Source organism: Dermochelys coriacea, chromosome 9 (assembly GCF_009764565.3).
Source record: "Dermochelys coriacea isolate rDerCor1 chromosome 9, rDerCor1.pri.v4, whole genome shotgun sequence".
Lineage (NCBI taxonomy): Eukaryota > Metazoa > Chordata > Testudines > Dermochelyidae > Dermochelys > Dermochelys coriacea.
Genome location: NC_050076.1, coordinates 35431605 through 35458707, shown reverse-complemented (window position 1 = coordinate 35458707; position 27103 = coordinate 35431605). Strand labels below are relative to the sequence as shown.

At 46.5% G+C, this 27103-nt stretch overlaps 1 protein-coding gene across 7 annotated transcripts in view; it reads right to left on the bottom strand.

Annotated features, from left to right (window-relative positions):
• Positions 1 to 27103, bottom strand: part of COL4A4 (collagen type IV alpha 4 chain) — a 149771-nt gene that overhangs the window by 90555 nt on the left and 32113 nt on the right. For all 7 annotated transcript variants that reach the window (XM_038417514.2, XM_038417516.2, XM_038417517.2 and 4 more), the window contains exon 4: positions 1225 to 1359. In XM_038417514.2, the coding sequence (XP_038273442.2) occupies positions 1225 to 1359 (135 nt within the window). The remainder of the gene's footprint in view (positions 1 to 1224; positions 1360 to 27103) is intronic.

Here is a 27103-nt window from a genome sequence, read left to right as displayed (position 1 = left end):
AAGACCTCGTTGCAGGATAAATGGCTATATAAGATGTCTGCAGTGTTGTTGTAGCTGTGTTGATCCCAGGATATTAGAGAAACAAGGTGGGTGAGGTAATGTCTTTTATTCAACCAACTTTTGCTGGTGAGAGAGACAAGCTTTCGGGCTACACAGAGTCTTCTTCAGGTCTGGGAAAGATATTCAGAGTGTCACCGCTAAATACAAGATTGTTTAGCATAAATAGTTAACACATATCATAAGAGATTATTCAAGGTCAAGTGGCCAGTTATGGTAAAACACCTTGCATTTAGCTGTGATACTCTGACTACCTTTCCCAGACCTGAAAAAGAGCTCTGTGTAGCTTGAAAACTTGTCGCTCTCACCAATAGAAATTGGTCCAATAAAAGATATACCTCACCCACTTTGCATCTCTGATATAAAGTGGACTCCACCTGAGGTTATCTAGCTAGTGTATCTTGAACAATGATCAATGATAACTATGAATGCCACAAATGGTATTGGGGACAATATTAAATTCTTAGGGCCAATTTCATCCATTAAAGCACAAGGGATTACTCAAAAAATGAATTTAGCCATAATGTGTAAAATAATAGCATGTGCCATATTAGAGGCTGGCTTCTGCTCCCACTTATATCAATGGCACAATTTCTATTGACTCCAGAGGAGGATCAAGCCCTATATTTTAGTGGAGTTGTACACAAGAATCTAAATTCTGATCTCACTGACACTGGTGTCAATGGAATTAGACCAGTGAAAGCCAGGGTAAAGGTTCAAAGATTGTAGAACTGTGTAAAACCAAAGGCTGAATTATAATAAAAGGTACCATTTATGATTCCATTACCCACCATAACCAAAGGTGGCAAAGTTATGCTTATTGTACAGTACTATTTTAAAGTTCTATGCTTCCCCCACATATGTGCACGTAACCACCTTGATGCTAATGTGAGTGAGGTGGGACATATCAAATGGACACTTAGACCCCTGAATTTTAACTTTTTTACTGCCAACTTTGATTTAATAACTTGGGGCAAAATTCTGCAGTTCTTTCTCAGGCAGCTCTACAACAGATTTCAGTGGAAGTTTTGCATGAGTAAGCACAGGAGATGTCCATGTAATTTTAACATTCAGTAAAGGCTTTTATTGTTCTTGATTTGTTTCATTTTGCAATATTCACCGTTATATTTTACATATTAAAAAAGACCTTCCCATGGAATTTCCTACCTTATCACCCTTTTCTCCAGTGGGCCCAGGCAGCCCTTTCTCACCTCTCTCTCCTTTTTCTCCTGGCAAACCATCTGGCCCTGTCCATCCCAAAGATCCAATTGGACCTTGAGGCCCTAGGTGACCAGGCTGACCCTGAAAGAAACAGAAGAAATAATTCAGAGGTTGTTCAGTAAATAAATATACTTAACCTCCCTCTGGCAACTGTTGATGGTGTGGAGAACACTGTAAGTAAAACAAAGTTTGAAATATTTATAAATTGTATATTTAGTAATATAATGACCAATATTTCAGACAGTCACTTTGACAAATATTTTGGTAGTGACTTTACTTTTATGTTGTTGTGGTTACTGTCTATTGATACTGCAGTCCAATACTACACTTTTGGAATGTTTGTGCTTTGAATAAAATGTAAAAGATGCTAAAGTCCTATAGGATTTAAGCTTCTACATCACTGGGCCACTTCTGAAAATTTTACCTGTCAATCTGAATCTTTTTATAATGACTAATTTAAAAAAAAATCCAGGTTCCAAAAGAGTACCTTTAAATAGAATTCAGGTTTCAGAGTAGCAGCCGTGTTAGTCTGTATTCACAAAAAAGAAAAGGAGTACTTGTGGCACCTTAGAGACTAACAAATTTATTTGAGCATAAGCTTTCGTGAGCTACAGCTCACTTCATTGTTAAATAGAATGGTTGAGATTTTTTTAAAAAGTATATCTGTTCATCTTACCTGTTGATGTTTCAGTGAAGGAGAAACTACCTATTTGGGGAATCAGTAAAATAGCAATACACAAAGTGCTGCTACGTGCACAAAATAAACAAACTGAAAAATATTAAGAACTGGTTTGCTCACTAAGTTCTTTCCCCCATAGTCATTCTAGGTGTTACTAGCAAGTACAACATTATTAGAGGAAAAAGTGATTGTCCAGCTGACAATCTCCCTTTAACGTAAAAAGAAAAGGAGTACTTCTGGCACCTTGGAGACTAACCAATTTATTAGAGCATAAGCTTTCGTGAGCTACAGCTCACTTCATCGGATGCATTTGGTGGAAAATACAGAGGGGAGATTGATATACACACACAGAGAACATGAAACAATGGGTTTTATCATACACACTGTAAGGAGAGTGATCACTTAAGATAAGCCATCACCAGCAGCGGGGAGGGGAGGGGGAAGGAGGAAAATCTTTCATGCTGACAAGCAAGGTAGGCTATTTCCAGCAGTTAACAAGAATATCTGAGGAACAGTGGGGGGTGGAGTGGGGTGGGGGGGGGAGAAATAACATGGGGAAATAGTTTTACTTTGTGAAATGACTCATCCATTCCCAGTCTCTCTTCAAGCTTAAGTTAATTGTATCCAGTTTGCAAATTAATTCCAATTCAGCAGTCTCTCATTGGAATCTGTTTTTGAAGCTTTTTTGTTGAAGGATAGCCACTCTTAGGTCTGTAATCGAGTGACCAGAGAGACTGAAGTGTTCTCCAACTGGTTTTTGAACGTTATAAATCTTGACGTCTGATTTGTGTCCATTTATTCTTTCACGTAGAGACTGTCCAGTTTGACCAATGTACATGACAGAGGGGCATTGCTGGCACATGATGGCATATATCACATTGGTAGATATGCAGGTGAACGAGCCTCTGATAGTGTGGCTGATGTGATTAGGCCCTATGATGGTGTCCCCTGAATAGATATGTGGACAGAGTTGGCAACGGGCTTTGTTGCAAGGATAGGTTCCTGGGTTAGTGGTTCTGTTGTGTGGTGTGTGGTTGCTGGAGAGTATTTGCTTCAGGTTGGGGGGCTGTCTGTAAGCAAGGACTGGCCTGTCTCCCAAGATCTGTGAGAGTGATGGGTCGTCCTTCAGGACGGGTTGTAGATCCTTGATGATGCATTGGAGAGGTTTTAGTTGGGGGCTGAAGGTGATGGCTAGTGGCGTTCTGTTGTTTTCTTTGTTGGGCCTGTCCTGTAGTAGGTGACTTCTGGGTACTCTTCTGGCTCTGTCAATCTGTTTCTTCACTTCAGCAGGTGGGTATTGTAGTTGTAGGAATGCATGATAGAGATCTTGTAGGTGTTTGTCTCCGTCTGAGGGGTTGGAGCAAATGCGGTTATATCGTAGAGCTTGGCTGTAGACAATGGATCGTGTGGTATGATCTGGATGAAAGCTAGAGGCATGTAGGTAGGAATAGCGGCCAGCAGGTTTCCGATATAGGGTGGTGTTTATGTGACCATCGCTTATCAGCACCGTAGTGTCCAGGAAGTGGATCTCTTGTGTGGACTGGTCCAGGCTGAGGTTGATGGTGGGATGGAAATTGTTGAAATCATGGTGGAATTCCTCAAGGGCTTCTTTTCCATGGGTCCAGATGATGAAGATGTCATCAATGTAGCGCAAGTAGAGTAGGGGCATTAGGAGAGGAGAGCTCAGGAAGCGTTGTTCTAAGTCAGCCTTAAAAATGTCGGCATACTGTGGGGCCATGCGGGTACCCATCGCAGTGCCGCTGATTTGAAGGTACACATTGTCCCCAAATGTGAAATAGTTATGGGTGAGGACAAAGTCACAAAGTTCAGCCACCAGGTTAGCCGTGACATTATCGGGGATACTGTTCCTGACGGTTTGTAGTCCATCTTTGCCACACTATCAGAGGCTCGTTCACCTGCGCATCTACCAATGTGATATATGCCATCATGTGCCAGCAATGCCCCTCTGCCATGTACATTGGTCAAACTGGACAGTCTCTATGTAAAAGAATGAATGGACACAAATCAGATGTCAAGAATTATAACATTCAAAAACCAGCTGGAGAACACTTCAATCTCTCCGGTCACTCGATTACAGACCTAAGAGTGGCTATCCTTCAACAAAAAAGCTTCAAAAACAGACTCCAACGAGAGACTGCTGAATTGGAATTAATTTGCAAACTGGATACAATTAACTTAGGCTTGAATAGAGACTGGGAATGGATGAGTCATTACACAAAGTAAAACTATTTCCCCATGTTATTTCTCCCCCTCACCCCACCACACTCCCCACTGTTCCTCGGATATTCTTGTTAACTGCTGGAAATAGCCTACCTTGCTTGTCACCAAAGGTTTTCCTCCTTTCCCCGCCCTGCTGCTGGTGATGGCTTTTCTTAAGTGATCACTCTCCTTACAGTGTGTATGATAAAACCCATTGTTTCATGTTCTCTGTGTGTGTATATCAATCTCCTCTCTGTATTTTCCACCAAATGCATCCGATGAAGTGAGCTGTAGCTCACGAAAGCTTATGCTCTAATAAATTTTTTAGTCTCTAAGGTGCCACAAGTACTCCTTTTCTTTTTGCGAATACAGACTAACACGGCTGCTACTCTGAAACCTTTAACTTAAGGTTCTCTTTGCTGTTCTGAAGTTGTTTTAGACATTAGTGTCACAGTAGTAACTTCATAATTAAGACAGAAAAACTTTCAGTTCTAAGTCATTCTTTTTACCAGGGTGGATTTGATTTAAATCACTAGTCAGGAAAACTCAATTTAATCATGGATGTCTACATAAAAGTGCATTCTTGTTGGTTGTTATAACCTTAATACATATTCTTCACAGCTCAGAGATAGATGAAGGTTTCATTTTTAGAAGGTACATACTATACATTTTTAAGTGATTTATTTTGAAAACTTTCAAATTAGTTTTACAGCTATATCAGAAAATGAATGATTTGTTGTTTTTTTCATTTACCAAAGGTAATGGAAGCAGATTTATTAAGTCTTTGGGACGTGAACTATCTCCAATTCAACAGGTTAATCATTAATATTTGGAGGATTTTCTTGCCAGGCTGTATTAGGAGGAGAACATCACCAGACAGACATTTAAATTGTTTTATTTAACTAAAACAACAACGTTATGTATTCTGGAATTTTTTTCTTCAACAGCAAACATATAATATTTTAACAAAACAAGCATATGAATTTTTTAATTTAGTTAAACGTTCAAGTTTTTTAAAATCAGGTTTGTTTTTGTTAAAATTATTTTAAACTAAAATACTTAAATGAAATATTTTTTTTTTAAATTAAATCGACTATGTCAGCCAGGACAACGTGAGAAACTTAAAATGTTGTCTTCCCCTTCATTTTCCTGTTTGTTCATAATCTGGAAAAGAAAAACAAGCTTTCCTGCTTTTTCAGGTCCTAAATGATTTCTCAATTTGGAATGAATTAGTCCAAAGGAAGAAAATATTCTTTTTCCACCAGCAGAAGATGCTACTGCTGTTAAAAGTGAGAGTATCACTTCAACAGTCTCTGAATCCAAGTGCTTAAATGACTTCCACCAGTTCACTGGTGTGACTTTCTTTAAAACATCGTCACCAAACATATATTTCTTGAATGGTTCTTATTCCCAAACTGGATCTCTTTTACGGCCTGCTGTCATTATAGGTTTTCCCTTCTAGTGAGAGAATGGTATGGTAGATCTCAAATCAATGAAGGCTACACTCAGAAAGACCTCAAGACTTCTGGAATATGCTGCTCAAACAGTTTCACTTTTGTTTCTACTGCTTGTCCCCTCCCTTCTCACATTTATCTCCAGACTTCTTCTCCTTATCCAGATCTATTTGAAACTTTGCACTTTTAGAGAGAGGTAAGGGTTTGACTCTGTGTACACAAATTTGCAGAGACACAATAGAGTTGAGGTCTGTTATTTCTCACCTCTATATATTTATTTTTCAAAAACATTTTTGCTGTTAACAAGCATGTTATCTCTGGAGACACAAATCCACAGTTTGAGAACTGCAAAACTAAGCATCTCTGATGGTATCTTCTAGACTGAGCCCTGAGTCCTATTGGGGAGATAGAAAGATTAACCTAAATAATCTATACAGAAGCCCCTGGAGCCCCATAAAATTGGGTCCCTAATCCATGAACTATTGGAACTCATTTACAAAGCTTTTCTTAAATATTACATGAATATATTGTCTCATACTATAGAATTAGAATTTATAATCCCTATTCCATGATGAGATATCTTTGAGCTATAATGTATCTTAATTAAAACTATCTTTAGATAGGTTTTTTCCTCAAAAAGCATTTTATCAAAAAAATCCCATTTAAATTAAAAAAAAAACTGATATATATATATAGTGACAAAGTTCCTGCTTTATCTTGGTGGATCTTGCGCTTATTGGTGGATTTGCTTGCCTTGGAGCTTCACGGCAGCCCTCAGCTTGGCCGTTTTTCTGAACCCACAGTCCAGGTCGACTCCTCCTGTATCTGACTAGTTGGGAAGATTTGGGTGGAACCTGGGCCCGCCCTCTACTCCGGGTTCCAGCCCAGGGCCCTGTGGAATGCAGCTGTCTAGAGTGCCTCCTGGAACAGCTATGCAACAGCTACAACTCCCTGGGCTACTTCCTCATGGCCTCCTCCCAACACCACCTTTATCCTCACCATAGGACCTTCCTCCTGGTGTCTGATAATGCTTGTACACCTCAGTCCTCCAACAGTCCACATTCTCACTCTCAGCTCCTAGTGCCTCTTGCTCCCGGCTCCTCACACACACACCACAAACTGAAGTGAGCTCCTCTTTAAAACCCAGGTGCCCTGATTAGCCTGCCTTAATTGATTCTAGCAGCTTCTTGACTGGCTGCAGGTGTTCTAATCAGCCTGTCTTAATTGTCTCCAGAAGGTTCCTGATTGTTTTGGAACCTTCCCTCTTCCCTTACCCAGGGAAAAGGGACCTACTTAGCCTGGGCTAATATATCTGCCCCTGACACGACCCCCGCTCGCCAGCTCCCGGATGATGCCATGGAAGGCTGGGCCCTAGTCTAGGGGAAGCAGGGCAAGTGGAAGGCTCGAGCTCCGCTCCTCCCATCTGATGCAGAGGCCCCCCGGAAGACCAGGAAGGGGGGCACCGATGCCAAGCCTCCTGCTTTACCCAAGGGTGTGTTCCATCCACCGGTGCTGGCTGGGGAAGACGTGGGAGCACTGGAAGGCAGTATCTCCCCTCCACGGGAGTCCCGCCCCTCCGAGGCCCCCACGGGAGCCCCCCCTGCCCTGGCACCATCTGAAACATCAGTGAGCCCCGAGGCGACTGTCGCGTCTGGTGCCAGTGGGGAGAATCCCGGGGTGGCAGAAAATGATTTCCCGTCCATATATGAGGAAATCGAGGCCCTGGGTCTGACCCCAGTCACCCAGGGGGAGGACGACCCTATGACAGCGGGCCTCGATCTGGGCGACTTCACTCCAGCCCCTCTTTCCCCATGCTCCCTCCCCATAACTGTTGATACCGCTCCCACCTCCGAGAAGCCCCTGGACTCCTCCATCAAACCGACCACAGATGGCGCACCGCTGACGGCCACCAAGCCTGTTGAGGCAACGGCCAGTGCCACGCGGGTGGGACCCGAGCCACCAGGGGCACCCCTCATTGGTGAGGAGCAATCGACCTCCTTCCCGGGAGGGGGCCCTACAGAAAAGAGTCCATCTCCTGATGCCATGGCTGCCAAATCCACCATAGAGCCTGCGCCCAGCATCACTGAGAGCCCTCTCCCCATCCAGAATCTCGCCTCTAACCCTGCCCCTGCCCCTGTCCCTATCCCATCCACCTCCCGAGATGTTATTGCCGCCCCTGGGGCTGTCTCCTTCACTTTTCCAATAGATGACCCCCAGGGAGCGGCCTTTGTGTTTACCCGTCCCAACCCACTGGGGCTGCTCTCCTCCCTCCGCCGCCCCCTATTGCCCCAGGGTTCGAGGCGGGCCTAGTGGCGCCAACCTATCAGGAGCCCCATCAGGGGTCCACACCCTGTCTGCCCATCTCGGTGGGCCACGGGGCTGTACCAAGGGCCCCATTGGGGAGTAACCAGGAGACCGTAACCCCACCCCACCATGCGCTGCGAGAGGAGTTGCGGGAGTTTTTAGAAGACGTCCGTGGCTCCTGCAACAAAGTACAACTTGCTCTCCAGCGATGGGGGGACTTTCATCAAATCCTCTGGGTCGCATGGGCCCTCATGGGGGAGGGTAAAAGGACCGGGAAGCAGGGCACTGTGGCCTACCAGTGGGTCCGCCTCTTCTGTGACTCCTTACTCACCTACGGGGTAGGTCACGGACTGCTGCGCGGCCCATCGGGAGCCGCGAGCGTCCCTGCCAGCAAGGATCCCCCCCCAGACCTCTTCATGGCACCTTTTACCATCACAACATTGAACACCAGCGGCTGTAGGATGAGTCTCCGCAGATCTCAGGTGCTCTCCTTCCTTCGGGGGGGGGGGTAATCTGTAGTTTTCCTGCAGGAGACCCATACGGATCTGACCTCCGAAGACAGCTGGTGGCTGGATTGCGGAGACAGGGTCTACTTTAGCCATCTCACAGTTCGTACGGCTGGAGTGGCGATCCTTTTCCCCCCCGACCTACGGCCCGAAGTGCTGGGGTCGCCGAGCCTGTGCCGGGCCGCCTGCTGCACCTCCAGGTCCGCATGGAGGGGCTAGCAGTCAACCTTGTTAACATCTATGCCCTGGCAGCGAGCCCAGAGCAGCTGCAATTCTATCAGCAGGCATCCGCCGTCCTCGGCACCTTGGATCCTCATGAGTGCCTGGTCCTTGGAAGGGACTTTAACATCACCCTCGAGGAGCGGGACCGCTTGGGCACCGAGCAGAGTCCGGCCGCCACTGCCGTCCTCCAGGAGATAGTCGAACACCACTCCCTGGTGGACGTCTGGCGCGACCACCACCCGGATAACACTTCCACGTTCACCTTTGTCTGGGTGGAGGCCCATCGGTCGAGCCACTCCCGGTTGGACTGCATTTATTTGTCACGCTTCCATCTTTCAAGAGCCCACTCCTCCAGCATCCGGTTGGCCCCATTTTCTGACCATCATTTAGCCACCGTGACGGCCTCCCTCTGCGCGGAGAGGCCGGGGCCGGCCTATTGGCATTTCAACAACAGCTTGCTGGAGGATGCGGGCTTCATGGCGTCCTTCCGGGAGTTCTGGCTGGCCTGGCGAGGGCAGCGGCGTGCCTTTCCCTTGACGCGGTGGTGGGACCTAGGGAAGGTGCGCGCCCGGCTCTTCTGCCGTGACTACACCCGGGGCGCCAGCCGATGGAGGGATGTGGCGATAGAGCAGTTGAAACGGGAGGTCTTAGAGCTGGAGAGGTGTCTGGCCGCCAGCCCTGAAGATCTGCCCCTCTGCTACGGGCCCTCGAGGACCATCGGGCCCAGGGTGCCTTTGTTCAATCCCACATCCGTCTCCTTCGGGAGATGGATCGCGGCTCCCGCTTCTTCTATGCCCTGGGGAAAAAGAGGGGGGCCAAGAAACGTGTCACCTGCCTTCTGGCAGAAGATGGCACCCCCCTCACGGATCCGGTGGAGATGTGCGGGAGGGTGAGAACCTTCTATGCAAGCCTTTTCTCCCCGGATCCAACCAATCCTAACACTTGCAGAGTGCTCTGGGAGGAGCTCCCTATGGTCAGCGCGGGTGACCGAGACCCGCTAGAGCTGCCTCTCACTCTGGCCAAGTTCTCGGAAGCCCTCCGTCGCATGCCCACCAATAAATCTCCGGGCATGGACGGGCTGACCATGGAGTTTTACCATGTGTTCTGGGACATCCTCAGCCCAGACCTAGTCACTGTGTGGGCCGAGTCTTTGCAGAGTGGGGTCCTCCCTCTTTCGTGCAGGCGAGCTGTGCTCGCCTTACTGTCGAAGAAGGGGAACCTCCACGATTTACGAAATTGGCGTCCCGTCTCGCTCCTCAGCATGGACTACAAAGTCATGGCAAAAGCAATCTCGCTGTGGCTAGGGTCTGTGCTGGCGGAGGTGGTCCACCCAGACCAGATCTACACCATCCCGGGCCGCAGCATCTTCAACAACCTATATCTGGTCCGGGACCTTTTGGAACTCAGGTGTAGGATGGTCTGTCGTTCGCCCTCCTGTCCTTAGATCAGGAGAAGGCGTTCGACAGGGTGGATCACGGGTATCTCTAGAGCACTCTGTAAGCGTTTGGCTTCGGACCCCAATTTGTGGGTTTTCTCTGGGCGCTGTACGCCTCCACAGAGTGTCTGGTCAGGCTCAACTAGACCCTGACTGAACAGGTCAGCTTCGGGCGAGGAGTATGACAGGGGTGCCCCCTCTCGGGCCAGCTGTAGGCTCTGGCAATCGAGCCCTTCCTCAGTCTCCTCCGAATGAGATTGACAGGGTTGGTGCTGTGGGAGCCGGAGCTGCGGCTGGTCCTGTCGGCGTACGCCAACGACGTGCTCCTTGTGGTCCAGGACCTGGGCGATTTGGCCTGGGTGGAGGCTTGCCAGGCCATCTATTCAGCAGCCTCCTCCGCGTGGGTCAACTGGGTCAAGAGCTCTGGCTTGGTGGTAGGGGACTGGCGGCAGGCGAGCTCCCTCCTACCCGCACTTCAGGCCATCTGGTAGAGCGAGGGTCCGCTGCTCTATCTCGGCATTTACCTTTCTGCCATGCATCCCTCTCTGCCGGAGAACTGGCAGAATTTAGAGGGCAGGGTGATAGAGCGGCTCCGGAAATGGACAGGACTACTCCGGTATCTCTCCCTTCGAGGGAGAGCACTAGTCAACTAGTCCTGTCCATGCTCTGGTACCGGCTCAACACCCTCCGGCTTTGGTTTCCTGGCCAACCTCCGGACATCGATTCTGGAATTCTTTTGGTCAGGACTGCACTGGGTCCCTGTACGGGTTCTCCATCTAACCCTAGAGGAGGGAGCGCAGGGCCTGAAATGTCCGCTTACTCAGGTTCATGTCTTCCGCCTCCAAGCCCTGCAGAGGCTCCTTTATGGTGCAGGTAGTCCGGCGTGGAGCATACTGACGCACACCTTCCTGCGCCGCTTCCGAGGGCTCAGATACGACCGGCAGCTCCTTTATCTCCATCCGAGAGGTCTTCCGCGAGACCTCTCCGGGCTGCCCGTCTTCTACCAGGACCTTCTCTGGACCCGGAAACTGTCTTCAACTACCAGGTCCGTGGCAGTCACCGAGGGGGCAGATCTCCTCACGGAGCCCCTACTACACAACCCCCAGCTCCATGTGCAGGTGGCAGAGTCCCGCTCAGTGCACCAGAGGTTGGTCCTGGCAGAGGTCACAAGAGTCAGAGACCTCCTGGACTATGACTGGGGAAACTGGCTGGATCCCCTGACGCTCGCTCAGCGCATGGGGCTCTCCAGACCTTGTACTCCCCGGCGCATACTTCAGGAGGTGAAGGCCGTTTTGCTACCCGCTGCTCGGGTTTATCTCGACCAGGTCCAGAACGAGGGCACACCCCACCCACCCTCTACCCCAGGCCCGCCGGACCTTTTAATTGGACCCCTGCCCCGTGGACCCAACCTCACCCCTTCACTGTAAGCCAGCTGCACGAGATGCCAAGAACCGTGCCAAGAAAACATCTATACACACTCATGCTCCATACCCTTCACGCCCTCACCCTCGTGTCCCGCCCCGATACAAAATGGCAGGACCTCCTTTCACCTTTGGAGGGTAAGGAGCCCCGGTGGGCCAGCCTATCTTCCACCTTAGTCCCGAGGCCCGCCGGGGATGTCAGTTGGCGGCTCCTTCACGGAGCCGTGAGCATGGGCATGTTCTTGGCACAGTTCACGTCAATCCCAGACACCTGCCCTTTTTGTGGCATGAGGGAAACCCTGGTACACACATACCTGGAGTGTGCCAGGCTGCTTGCAGCTCTTATTCCGGCTCCTCACCAATATTTTATTACATTTTTGGTTGCACTTTTCCCCTCACCTTCTTATTTATGCACTCCCTATCCGTGGCCCCAGAAAGTCACGGGATCTCCTGGTCAACCTCCTCCTGGCCATAGCTAAAATGGCCATCTACAAAACCAGAGTGCGGAGGTTGGCCAATGGAGTCTCCTGTGACTGTGGGGCCTATTTCCGATCCTCGGTCCATTTACATATCCTGGCAGAGTTCTTCTGGGCGGCATTCTCTGACTCCCTTGATGCCTTTGAGGAGCAGTGGGTGCTGTCCGGGGTTCTCTGCTCGGTGTCCCCATCCGGTTCCCTTCGTTTGACCCTTTGACCACACTCCTGTCTCTGTTATTTCATTAGTTGTCCCCCAGAATTTTTTGGTATCTAGGTCCTGTGGATCCCATTTTTAGGCTGGGGGGGATCCTTTAGCAGTGGACAGGCTTCGCCTGCCCACTTCCCGGATCCCAATAGGATTACTCTCCTATAGCCATGTGGCCCGACCCTGTCACAATATATACATATATATTTTTAAATCATTGATTTTTATCCACCCTGCTTTTTACTCGCTTCTTACTGTTCTCTTTTTCTGAAAGACATGATGCTTATCCAGGGTCAGGACAGCTGACAGTAAATCAGAGAAGCTGTACAAATTTGTTGGACTTTGAAAAATTACTTGATTTTCTATTTGTTAAAGTTATTTTAAGCTTTTTGGCCTATTCATAATTCAAAGACAGCTTGCAGTAAAATGTGCAATCTTGCCCTATGCTTAGTTCTCTATGAAAAAAGAGCTTAATTTCCAGGAAAAGTATGTTCCTCAAGATAATAACTGTTTCTTACTGGCATCTTCATCGGGTCTCCAATACCTTCTGTGAGGTGCCTGGCATCAATTACAATTTTTGCTGGTTATGCCAATGCATATTCTACCTTTTGTAAGCTTTAGAACCCAATGAGTGCCACATTTTAGCATAATCAGAGACTCATGATTTTAGCATAATCAAAGAGACTGTGTAAGTTAGCCTGAATTGGGAGTGTTCTTTCTTTCAAATGATATTTGCACTCCTATCAGTTTTTCTAGATTATATATCTTCCATCATTTTCTCCCAGAGTTAAATGTATCATTCAACAATTGGTAAATTTCTGTAAAATTAACATGATGATTATTAGGTAACTTCTTTGTAAACAACTCTGTAACTAATGTCTATGCCTAGCAATACCATACAGATCACCTGTATATATTTTTAGGTAATACTATATATATATTCCAAAAGGGAAAAGGCTCAAGGACGGTGTTTATTTTCTTCCCTAGCCAAAGGTTAGCAACATTTTTTAGGGTTTGGATTTTTTCTCTCTAAGTAGCCTAATGAACATTAACTCATGTTATATTCAAAAGATTGAATACAGCAAACTTTCTATTAAATTTGTAATAGGTACAATTTTTCTTTTTTCCTCACCTCCCCGCCACCTCATTCCTACACTTCCTACCATGTACCTAGGTGCTTCTTTTCTTTGCTCTTTTTCACTGTCACTATTTACCGTAATTATATTTGTTTTTCTCTGAAACATGTTTTTTTTCCTTTTGAAGATAGGCTAAATCAGAAAAGAAAAACCAATCTACTACTGTATCTAACATAATCTAAGGGCAGAAGTGAGCCTAGTCTTCTAAGGGAAAGTGTACAGCTCAAAGGTGACCACCTGAGGGCAGCAAGGAATTCTGGAATTCAATCTCCAGTCACAGAAACAACAGCCAGTACATTCATTTCATTTCAATGGTTGGAAGAGGAGCAAAATGTCACTTAACAAGGGATACAGAAAGATAATTATTGGCTTCAGTAGTAAAATTATTTCCATAGGTGGCAGAACAGAGGCAAATTTTACCCAGTTTAGACTTTTTAACTTGAACTGATTTTGTATGAACACAATCTTTTCCTTGAATTATAATTGGGGGTGTAGGGTGACAAAGCCCCTTTTCTTTATATTTGTTCCTTTAATTTTTCCTAAATTAAGAGGACCATGGTTTAAGCCTCCTCATCTTTTAGAAATGATGTAGGATATTTACATATGAGTCCATGAATAAAACAGTAATTCTTTTGCATTTTGTTACTGACTTTGATATGAGGATCTTGACATTTATTAATTAAACCACACCACACCTTTGTGAGCTAGGGAAAGGATATGAGATAGGGATCACTTTGACCACTGCTGAAATGCAGCCCCCAACTCATGTAGTACTCAGCAGCTCTTCAACATTGCATAGCAACTGTGCACAACAGCTTAGGGCAAGAAGTAAAGTACCATGTTCAACTGAGATAGCAGAAGGAACGTAGGTAGCACTCACATAATTTACCACAATTTACTAAGCTCAATGCAGGACTTTCCATGGCCTGCTGTCATGCAGGTCAGACTAGATGATCATAATGGTCCCTTCTGGTCTATTTTTTTTTTTTTAAAGCTATGAGTAGACCCTGCTCCCATTGACTTCAGTGGTTCAGGATCAGGCACTTAGCATGGGCGCAGGATGAACCTTATAAGTACTGTAGAACCAACTGAGCCAAGCTGCCAGGGTATGGCTGAAGGATGCCATGTGGCCTTTGAGAGACCTTTAAATTTGTGGCAAAACCAGCCCCCATTTGTTCCATAGAGGGGAACCCACCCTCCTGACAGAATCACTTGAGAATGTGTAAGAGGAACCCCAGGCAAAAACTCTCCACCTGAACCTGGCCTCTGGGAAAATCTGCAGGAGGGACTGACTGGCCCTGAGCAAGTTAAATTGCAGATTCTTTCCCCTTTTTATTTAATTTGTACACAAATATAACTAAATGCATTTATTCCTCCTCTTTTTTGAAATCTCAGGAGAGAAAGTATTTCTTTCTGCAGCAGGTGACAGATTAGAACTTGCTATCGGCTTTCTGTAGCTGTAAAAGGACACTTGCATTTGAATATACAGCACCAAATACTTGGAATAGCAGCCATTGACTACTTTGTTTTGTCATGCGGTTAGTGTTCTAATGAAAGAGGTATCTTATCTGTCCCGCTTAGGATATTTTAATCAACACTGGGGCTAATGCCTTAAAGGGTTTTTCCGAGGGCCATTATTTGGTTAAAAATGTATGTTTCCTCTTGCCATATTTCTTTGCAGAACTGTTAGTCTGGCATGCAACTAAAATTGCATTGCTTGATTCAACTTTGATTAGAAAATAAGCAGGATCTTTGCTGTGCAAAAATAAGGAGTATTAGGCTTGTAACAGGGAACACTCTCTGGGAGAAGTGCCATTCTATGTACAGGGTGGCACTAGGGATACTGGGATGCTGTGCATACACCCTGCATGCCACTGAAGTGTATTCTGAGGTGGGATCCAGTTCTCTGGTGCACCCCAGATTTGGTTCTATGGGGAGGCAGGTAGTGAGGTGAACATGGGGCTAAATGATCTACACCTATATGGATCCACTGACTTTTGTTCCATTGAGAGCATATGAGGGTGACTGAAGCTCTGGGAATGTGATAACAGCCCTGGAGCTGTTCAGTTACTTTGCTGTATGCTGGTAGGCAGATTCCATCACCCTAAACCAGGGGTGGGCAAACTTTTTGGCCCGAGGGCCACATTGGGGTGCAAAACTGTACGGAGGGCCGGGTAGGGAAGGCTGTGCCTCCCCAAACAGCCTGGCCCCCTCAGAACTCCCCACCCATCCAACCCCCCCCCCTCGCTCCTTGTCCCCTGACTGCCCTCTCCCGGGACCCCTGTCCCTAACCACCCCCCGGGACCCCACCCCCATCTAACCCCCGCACTCCCTGTTCCCTGACTGCCCCCGCCTCAGAACCTCTGCCCTATCCAATCGCCCCCTGTTCCCCATCCCCTGACCGCCACTCCCCCGAACCTCCACCCCATCCAACCGCGCCCTGTCCCCTGACCACCCCCCAGGACCCTCTGCCCCTTATCCAACCCCCCGGCCCCCTTAACATGCCGCTCAGAGCAGCATGTCTGGGAGCCACGCCACCCGGCCGAAGCCAGACACGCTGCCATGCTTGCCCTACATGAGTGGGCAGCCCTGCTGCCCAGAGCACTGCCCGCGCAGCGGCGTGGCTGCGGGGGAGAGACCAGGAGTGAGCCTCCCAGGCCAGGAGCTCAGGGGCCAGGCAGGACAGTCTTGCGGGCTGTAGTTTGCCCACTTCTGCCCTAAACCTTGCTTCTTGGACACACAGAACTCTCCAATACACTGCCCAGTTATTTAGGCTTTGTGTTCTTCCTTGGATTTAGCCCTCAAAGTGAAATTTTACAACTGTATACATAGTGCTGTTCTCAGATAACTTACGTGAAGCACTATGTGTAACTGGTGATCTCAGGAGTTTTTGATATTAAAAACTATTATTATTACTACAGCTGATAATACTGGAAAAAGTGATTTACAAATAGTAGGATACAGATTCAGTTGTATTTGAACTCTTATATTTGTGAATTTGTGGCCCTTCAAAACTGTCCTTGATGAGTGAGAATACATGTATTCATTCATGTATCCAAATGTGAATTCAGCTTACTAGTTTCTTGGGCATCCAGTTTGAAACTTCAAATGCAAATCTCAAATACTTCACATAGACTGCCATTTGTTTACTTCTAATATTTGTCCAGTATTTTTGAAAACCAAATATATAGGAATAGGTCACGCAAACAATGGGAATGCGTTGTGAATGCTTAACAATACCAGGAAGAGCCAAAATTCACCAAATTTTGTATGTGGTGGATCCCACTCAGCCAGCTTTATTTATGGCAAGCCTATACCTTTTTATATAATGGATCTAATAGATCTGGAAGAGAACAGGTTCAACAGAATGGAGTCATTTTTAATAACGCTACAAAATTAGATTCTACCGAGTTCAGATGACTTTCTAGCTTTGCTGTGCTGTCCATCTAGTGGAATTGCATGGCACAACCTAGTTAGGGTAGAACAGCTACAAAAGCCCTGTGTAGTTTGCCTTTCATTTCACATGGCAGAATATGACACCCCTCCCCCTCATGTTTCTGAATTAGCAATTTCTATTCTGTGGCCTTCTCTCCCATAAAATATTAAAATATATTTTTAAAGGCACCAATTTTACTCATCTGAAAACAGGTCATTTGTTTCAACTGCAAAAGAAAAAGAATGAACATCAGACAGGCTGAGTTTTACTTGCTATCATCTTAAACTAGACATTTGACATGATCTCTTAACAGAAGCCGATCAGGTCATATCATGAATGGATCCTTGCTTTTTCAATCTATTTAACTCCAGAATCGACACCAAAAGAAGTGAATGGCACCCAACTCTGGGGTCAGGGCAAGATAGGTTTTTAATTATTTACTGTTAACTGAAAATGTTGTAACCACTTAAATTCTGGCAAAGTACCTGGGATTCTTGTAAATTATTGAGGCCAATCTGATTACAAAGCATTGCAAAAGCATGTCTGGAGTCAGTGGGGGGAAATCATTGGAAGAGAAAGTCATGTGGTGGTGATGAGGAATTAGAGGAAGGGGCTCATGGCATGCTGGGACTCAGTCAAGAATCAGAGGATTATTAAGGAGGCTGTAGAATGGAAAGGCTGAAAACAGTAAAAGGTCTGTAGAAGTCGCAGAACAGAACCTTGACCTGTGTAAGGTTGGCAAGCATTAATGATCGTCCTCAAAATGTTTTGAAACTTTGAACAAATTGGTGCATAAGTTAAAACTGTCTTTTAAACATTTTCAAGACCATGCATTCTTCCCTCATCAGCCAGGTCTTGCTGACCTTCATATTATCATCAAGGTTATTAGCATATTTGCATGGATAAACTATCCTTAATTGCTTCAATATTCTGCCTTACCCATGTACTTATATCTTTCAGTAGCAGGCATGCATGTATTCTCCTTCTGAGTTCTTCTTTAACAACTTAATCATTGTATTAATAGCAAGAAGAGCTCCACTAACCACTAGCATGAATACACGTGTTGCAGGATGTTAAAGCACTTCCTCTTCCCTGGAAAACAAGAGGTGGCCCATCTCAGGTATGCGGAGTGTGCCAGACCACTGCTGGGGGGAGTGTGAGGCAGAAAAGAGGGGTAGTGGAGAAGAGATATAGGAACTGAGTTGGTGTAATTATGCTGAAAAGTCAGAAGAGTGTGTACATTTAGAGTAGTCCCCACCCTACTTTAATGTACCTTTGTTCCAGCGTCTCAACATGTCAACTGCATCACCTTAGGGCAGAGGTTGGCAAACTATGGCCTGTAAGAATGTCCTGCCTGGCTCTTGAGCTCTTGGCCAGGGAGGCTAGCCCCCGGCCCCTCCCCCCGCTGTCCTCCCTCCCCCCACAGCCTCAGCTTGCTGCGCCGCCAGCGCTCTGGCCCACCGCTCCTGCCGGGCAGCGTGGTGGCATGACTGGCTCCGGCAGGGCAGCAGGGCTGCGAGCTCCTGTTGCTCTGAGTGGCATGGTAAGGAGGCAGGGAGCGGGAGGGATGTTGGATAAGGGGCAGGGCATCCTGGGGGGCAGCCAGGGGACAAGGAGCGGGGAGGGTTGGATGGGGTGGAGGTTCTGGGGGGGCAGTCAGGGGATGGGGAGCAGGGAGGAGTTAGGTGGGGGGGTCCCAGGGGACGGGGGTGTGGAAAGGGGTTGGGGCAGTCAGGGGGAGTTGGATAGGGGGTAGGGTCCCAGGGGGCGGTTAGGTGGGGGGGTCCCGGGAGCGGTCAGGGGACAAGGAGCAGGGTGGGTTGGATGAATCGGCGGTTCTGAGGGGGGCAGTCAGGTGGCGGGAAGTGGGAGGGGCGGATAGGGTGGCGGGGTCCAGGCAGTTTGGGGAGGCACAGCCTTCCCTATCCAGCCCTCCATACAGTTTTGGAACCCCCATGTGCCCCTTGGGCCAAAAAGTTTGCCCACCCCTGCCTTAGGGCATGTCTACACTTGCCATTTAAAGTGCAAAATGTCCCTTTTTGGTGCAAAAACCGTGGGAGCATCTATACTTGTTAATGACTTTTTGCGGTGAAACTCAGAAGTTTCACCGCAAAAAGAAAACCACCTTCACAAGAGGCATACAGTTCTTACCGCTGTTCTTTTTACGGTGATGTGAAAGTGAAGACACGTTCTTCTTGTGTAAACACCTTTTGGCCTCTGGAGGATATCCCACAATGCCAAAAGCAACCACTCTGGCCAGTACCTCCACTGCTCTGACGCCTGGTAAACGAATGTCTACCCCTCCCCATGAAAATCCTTGGGAAGTTTGAAACTCCCTTTCCTGTTTGCAAGTGCTCATCTGGCCAGGTGAGCATGGCTGCTCCACATAGCAAACTATCCCCTGCTTCGAGCAATGCCAAGCTACTGAACCTGATCACTGTTTGGGGAGAGGAGACTGTGCAGTGCCAGCTGCGTTCCAGCTGTAGGAATTTCAATACCTACGAGCAGATTGCCTGCAGCTTGCAGGAAAAGGGGCATAACAAGGATACCCTGCAGTGCAGAGCAAAGGTGAAGGAGCTGAGGAACGCCTACCACAGGGTGAGGGAGGCAAACCGTCGATCTGGAGCTGCGCCCCAAAGCTGCCGTTTTTACAGTGAGTTGGATGCAATCCTAAGTGCAACCCCACCTCCATTTCAAAGTGCCCAGTGGATATTTCTGCATGTCTGCAGGCAGGGGAAGGTGGCGTAGCCAGGAGGAGGCGGCTGAGGAAGCTATGGAGCCCATTGCTGAGTGCACTCAGGACCCCTTCTCTGCTCTGGAGGTGTCTAGCTGGTGTGAGCGGCCACTGTCTACTGAGGCAGAGGCAGGAGAGCAGAGGTCTGGTAAGTTGCTTTGCTTTGACAATGCATAAAGCAGGTGGAGGGCATAGAAGAGTACTACTGCCGCTGTGTTTGTGTACTGGGAATCCTCCCTTCATGCTTGCCCTTTTCAGAATGGGTGTATGCAATAAACCCTCTAACCTGGCATTCCTTCACCATTGCTGGGCTCTTGTGCACCAGGGGTGCTTGACTTTTGTCACCAAGACAGTGATTTCTTACTAGTGGTGTATTGCAACACACAGTGATTCCTGTATGTATGTTTCACAGTAATGTGTTGCCTTTGTCTCCCCAGAAATGACTGTGGAAGACCTACCCCTCATTGTAGTAGACCGTCTGTGACACATAAGTGGCCAAGATGCACTAGGGCAGCCATGTTTCATGAGGTGATTCTGCACTCCAAAGCGGAGACACATGATAAAAATAAATGGAGAGAAACCATGACAAAGTGGAAAGAGAGAGAGAACCGAGACTGAAAAGAGAATAAATCATTCCATAGGGAAGCCACGGAGAGGCTAATCAGCATTCTGGAGCATGAAATAGACATGTTGCATTTTCTCATTACACTGCCGAGTGACTTGATTCGTGCCCACCCCCCATTGCAGCAAGTGCAGAATTCTTTCCCATGCACTCCCCAAACTCCCACTGCACATTCTTATAGGCTCGCTGCAAATTTTTCCATTCCTTGACAATCCACATCCCCAGACAGCTTGTCAAATGACAGCCGGAGTTATACTCAGCTATGAGGTATATGGGCCCCCTACCCTGTTCACCACCATCGCTGAGGACAGATATACGTACATGTGGTGTTTATTTTTGAAAATAAAAAGCATAAATTTTTCAAAAAGAAGCAAGCTTCATTTGTGTGTTCACATTTCTTTACATGTCATTACAGCTACAAGTCAACTAGCACTTCATCTTCACTGAAATTATAGACAGAACCGCCATGTAGCACAGCAGATGCTGTTAATACTTCCTTTCCCAAGCACAGCAGTAAAGTTTAATGATTTTAATTTTCAAACTTTTCCCTCAAGGCATCCTGGATCCTAACTGCCACACGTTGTGCCCCACTAATAGCCCTGGTATCTGGCTGCTGAAACTCACGCTCCATGTACGAGTAAACCTTTCGCCCGTCCCCTCACAAATGTTATGTAAAGTACAGCATGCCGCAATAACCATGGGAATATTTTCCTCACTCATTTCCAGTCTACCATACAAACATCTCCAGAGTGCTTTCAAATGGCCAAATGCACATTCGACAGCATTCTGTACCTACTCAGCCCATTGTTAAAACGTTCCTTACTGACATCTAGGTTTCCAGTGCACGGCTTCATGTGCCCTGGTATCAATGGATAAGCTGGGTCTCCCAGGATCACAATGGGCATTTCCACTTCCCTGACGGTGATCCGCTGACCTGGAAAGAAAGTCCCCAATTGCAGCTTTCTGTACAGGCCAGTGTTTTTAAAAATGCATGCGTCATGCACCTTTCCAGACCATCCAGCGTTAACATCTGTGAAATGCCCACAGTGATCCACTAGCACCTGCAAAACCACGGAGAAGTATCCCTTACGATTTATGTACTCAGTGCCAAGATGGGCCGGGGCAACAATAGGGATGTGCGTTCCATCTATCGCCCCACCATAGTTAGGGAAGCCCATTTCTGTAAAGTCATCCAAAATGTCACGCACATTACCAAGAGTCACAGTCTTGCGCAGTAGGATGCAATTAATGGTTTTTTCACACTTGAGTTACCATGGCACCAACGGTCAATCTCCCCACTCCAAACTGGTTCACAACTGACCGGTAGCTGTCTGTAGTTGCCAGCTTCCACAAGGTGATTGCAACACACTTCTCTACAGTGAGTGCAGCTCTCAGTCTGGTGTCCTTGCGACACGGTCTCGGGAAAGCTCAGCACACATTTCCATGAAGATGGCCTTCTGTATCCGAAAATTTTGAAGCCACTAGTCATCATCCCAGACATGCATAACGATATGATCCCACCACTCTGAGCGAGTTTCCCTAGCCCAAAAACACTGTTCCACAGTGCTCAGCTCTCAGTTAATGCCAAAAGCAATTGAATGTTACTTATTCCATTTCACGGAGCTCATCAGGCATCTCCAACTGCAGTTCTCTTTGCAAGTTTAAGAACAGCTTCACTGCCACGCACGATGTGCAAGTGACAGCTATCAGAGTAGTGGACAGCAGTGCAGGATCCATTCCTGCTTGCAGATGTAGTGGGGAAAGCAGCCAGATAGCAAGGGGTTATTAAAAAATGCCATGAAAGAAGCAAGGAAGTAATGAGGCTGCTGAGATACGAAGCAGTGCATCACGGGGCACTGAGCATGGACCCAGAATGCCTTGCGCTCACCCCCCCCACCCACAAGACCTATTGTCAAAATGAAGAGAGCTGCACTGTGGGACAGCTGCCCTAGAGCGCTGCTCTCAACAGCGATGGAAGTGCTGCTAATGTAAACACTCTGATGCCTGAGGAATTAAGAAACTACACAAACCAGTGCTTTACTTTCACCGGTTACCTGTCACCAGTGAAATTTACACCACAAAAACTCTGCAAGTGTAGACATACCCTTAGACTCCCACAGACAGAGTAAGGGAGTCTTACAGCATGTCTATATACAGAATTGCTCTGGTTTAACTCAAGCTGAGATGTTATACCAATTTAGTTAAACTGGTACAAAAAGCAGTGGACACACTTATTCTGGCACCTTAGAGACTAACAAATTTATTAGAGCATAAGCCTTCGTGAGCTACAGCTCACTTCATCGGATGCATTTGGTGGAAAAAACAGAAGGGAGATTGATATACACACACAGAGAACATGAAACAATGGGTTTATCATACACACTGTAAGGAGAGTGATCACTTAAGATAAGCCATCACCAGCAGCAGGGGGGGGGGAGGAGGAAAACCTTTCATGGTGACAAGCAAGGTAGGCTATTTCCAGCAGTTAACAAGAATATCTGAGGAACAGTGGGGGTGGGGGGAGAAATAACATGGGGAAATAGTTTTACTTTGTGTAATGACTCATCCATTCCCAGTCTGTATTCAAGCCTAAGTTAATTGTATCCAGTTTGCAAATTAATTCCAATTCAGCAGTCTCTCGTTGGAGTCTGTTTTTGAAGCTTTTTTGTTGCAGGATAGCCACTCTTAGGTCTGTAATCGAGTGACCAGAGAGATTGAAGTGTTCTCCAACTGGTTTAAATTGCAGAACCACCTGATCAACATCCTCTACAGCAAACAGGGAAAGATTAAGAATGAGCTCTCAAAACTGGATACTCTCATAAAGATCCAACCTTCCACACAAACTTCCTCGTGGTTGGACTTTACAAAAACTAGACAAGCCATTTACAACACACACTTTGCTTCTCTACAAAAGAAAAAGGACACTAAGCTATCTAAACTACTACATGCCACAAGGGGCCACAACAGTGGTTCCCGTAACCCACCCAGCAATATTGTTAATCTATCCAACTATACTCTTAGCCCAGCAGAAGAATCTGTCCTATCTCGGGGCCTCTCCTTTTGCCCCTCCAACCCCACGAACATGATACAGTTCTGTGGTGACCTAGAATCCTATTTTCGACGTCTCCGACACAAGGAATATTTCCAACACACCTCTGACCAACATATTAACCCACAGAGACCTTCCTACCAACACTACAAAAAGAAGGATTCTGGGTGGACTTCTCCTGAAGGTCGAAACAGCAGCCTGGACTTCTACATAGAGTGCTTCCGCCGACATGCACGAGCTGAAATTGTGGAAAAGCAGCATCGCTTGCCCCATAAAATCAGCCATGCAGAACACAATGCCATCCACAGCCTTAGAAACAACTCTGACATCATAATCAAAAAGGCTGACAAAGGAGGTGCTGTCGTCATCATGAATAGGTCGGAGTATGAACAAGAGGCTACTAGGCAGCTCTCCACTTTCTACAAGCCATTACCCTCTGATCCCACTGAGAGTTACCAAAAGAAACTACAGCATTTGTTCAAGAAACTCCTTGAAAAAGCACAAGAACAAATCCGCACAGACAGACCCCTAGAACTCCGACCTGGGGTATTCTATCTGCTACCCAAGATCCATAAACCTTGAAATCCTGGACGCCCCATCATCTCAGGCATTGGCACCCTGACAGCAGGATTGTCTGGCTATGTAGACTCCCTCTTCAGGCCCTACGTTACCAGCACTCCCGGCTATCTTCGAGACACCACTGACTTCCTGAGGAAACTACAGTCCATTGGTGATCTTCCTAAAAACACCATCCTAGCCACTATGGATGTAGAAGCCCTCTAAACCAACATTCCACACAAAAATGGACTACAAGCCGTCAGGAACAGTATCCCCGATAATGTCACAGCTAACCTGGTGGCTGAACTTTGTGACTTTGTCCTCACCCATAACTATTTCACATTTGGGGACAATGTATACCTTCAAATCAGCGGCACTGCCATGGGTACCCGCGTGGCCCCACAGGATGCCAACATTTTTATGGCTGACTTAGAACAACGCTTCCTCAGCTCTCGTCCCCTAATGCCCCTACTCTACTTGCGCTACATTGATGACATCTTCATCATCTGGACCCATGGAAAAGAAGCCCTTGAGGAATTCCACCATGATTTCAACAATTTCCATCCCACCATCAACCTCAGCCTGGACCAGTCCACACAAGAGATCCACTTCCTGGACACTATGGTGCTGATAAGCGATGGTCACATAAACACCACCCTATATCGGAAACCTGCTGGCCGCTATTCCTACCTACATGCCTCTAGCTTTCATCCAGATCATACCACACGATCCATTGTCTACAGCCAAGCTCTACGATATAACCGCATTTGCTCCAACCCCTCAGACAGAGACAAACACCTACAAGATCTCTATCATGCATTCCTACAACTACAATACCCACCTGCTGAAGTGAAGAAACAGATTGACAGAGCCAGAAGAGTACCCAGAAGTCACCTACTACAGGACAGGCCCAACAAAGAAAATAACAGAACGCCACTAGCCATCACCTTCAGCCCCCAACTAAAACCTCTCCAATGCATCATCAAGGATCTACAACCTGTCCTGAAGGACGACCCATCACTCTCACAGATCTTGGGAGACAGGCCAGTCCTTGCTTACAGACAGCCCCCCAATCTGAAGCAAATACTCACCAGCAACCACACACCACACAACAGAACCACTAACCCAGGAACCTATCCTTGCAACAAAGCCCGTTGCCAACTCTGTCCACATATCTATTCAGGGGATAACATCATAGGGCCTAATCACATCAGCCACACTATCAGAGGCTCGTTCACCTGCGCATCTACCAATGTGATATATGCCATCATGTGCCAGCAATGTCCCTCTGCCATGTACATTGGTCAAACTGGACAGTCTCTATGTAAAAGAATGAATGGACACAAATCAGATGTCAAGAATTATAACATTCAAAAACCAGTTGGAGAACACTTCAATCTCTCTGGTCACTCTATTACAGACCTAAGAGTGGCTATCCTTCAACAAAAAAGCTTGAAAAACAGACTCCAACGAGAGACTGCTGAATTGGAATTAATTTGCAAACTGGATACAATTAACTTAGGCTTGAACAGAGACTGGGAATGGATGAGTCATTACACAAAGTAAAACTATTTCCCCATGATATTTCTCCCCCCCCCCCCCACTGTTCCTCAGATATTCTTGTTAATTGCTGGAAATAGCCTACCTTGCTTGTCACCATGAAAGATTTTTCTTCTTCCCCCTCCCTCCCCCGCTGCTGGTGATGGCTTATCTTAAGTGATCACTCTCCTTACAGTGTGTATGATAAACCCATTGTTTCATGTTCTCTGTGTGTTTCTATTTCAATCTCCCCTCTGTTTTTTCCACCAAATGCATCCGATGAAGTGAGCTGTAGCTCACGAAAGCTTATGCTCTAATAAATTTTTTAGTCTCTAAGGTGCCACAAGTACTCCTTTTCTTTTTGTGAATACAGACTAACACGGCTGCTACTCTGACACTTATTCTGGTGTGGCTTAAATTGATTAGGGATTAATTTACACACTAAACTGAAATACACAGGGATTTGTACTGATTTAACTAAACAAGTTTAACTAAATTAGTGCAAGCCTGTGTGTAGAGAAGACCAGAGTCAGCGAAAAAGGGTCAAGCTCCTTGTCATACATCACATCTGAATTTGACCCGAGATCTCTTCTCTCACAAACAAACATTTTAGCCTGTCTAGAAGACCAGAAAAGGTGATTTAAAAAATCATGTTAGCTAACATAATTTGAACCCACTCTTAACACCCGGTATAGACACAATTTAACACCTTTAAAATTGTTTGCTGCTCCCTACCCTTTGCAAGACTATAAATTGGCTGCCTGGGAAAGGCAAGCGAATATCATTGGGAAGTTCACATTAAGCATCCAAAGTCACAGGACTGGGTTAAGTTCCAAAGTAGGGATTTCTTTGTTTCCATTTCTGCTTAAGTTAACATATTTTGCTTTCTTGTTATAAGTAGAGCTACTTGAGAGAAAGACCTTGCTGATGCTGTCGTTGTGTTTGTTTTCTTGCTGAATTATTCCACCGCCTAAGAGCTCTCCCACCTCACAAAGTACTTGGCGTGAAACTGGTGTGCAGGAATCTTTTCTATTCCCATATTTTGTTTATTTAGAGGATTTCCCTTCAAGACTCAGCAAATGTTGCTTTTCTTCATTCCCAGCTTGACCAGTGAAAGGTGGGATGCTATCCTTAGTTCCAGCACACACACAAGCGAACTGGGCACCAGCAAAGAATGTGGAGGCAGCGGTCTCTTCAAGCATTAGAACTGGAGAAAAGGATTATCTGCATGGATTAAGTATGTTGAGCCAATTCTACTTAAAAGTACTATGAAACATTCCCCTTACATGGCACATTAACAGAGAATGCCTTTGTTTTAAGTGTACATTTGGGATCAAGTCTGATCCTTAGCTGTATGTGCACAGATTCCACTGAACTCAAATAGGAGCCACGTGTATCTGAGAGCAGAATTTAGCTCTCTGTGTTAAACTTGCATGCTTCCCTATATGATCACAAAAAGGGAATCCCTACTAGGGATGTGACAAATGATTTTAATTTAAAATAACTGGATATCATTAATAGTTTGTTTTTAATATCTAGACTGCCACACCATGGGATATCACTGGAATGCAGTGTGTTCTGGCCACACCCTTCCCTCCCTTTGGGTCAGGGAAGGATTTGAATTAATTCCTCCACGCTACAAGGATCCCTAGCTACTTATTTAATGCAATTTTAGGATAGTGCAAAGGGGTCATAGCTTAGGACAGTATTTAGCTCTAGCTGTTGTTCCTTGATTGACAGTGGATGTGAATCTCATTTAGCCAGTGACTTTCTGACCTTGTGGTAATTAGGAAAAGTTTATACCAGGGGTCAGCAACCTATGGCACGCT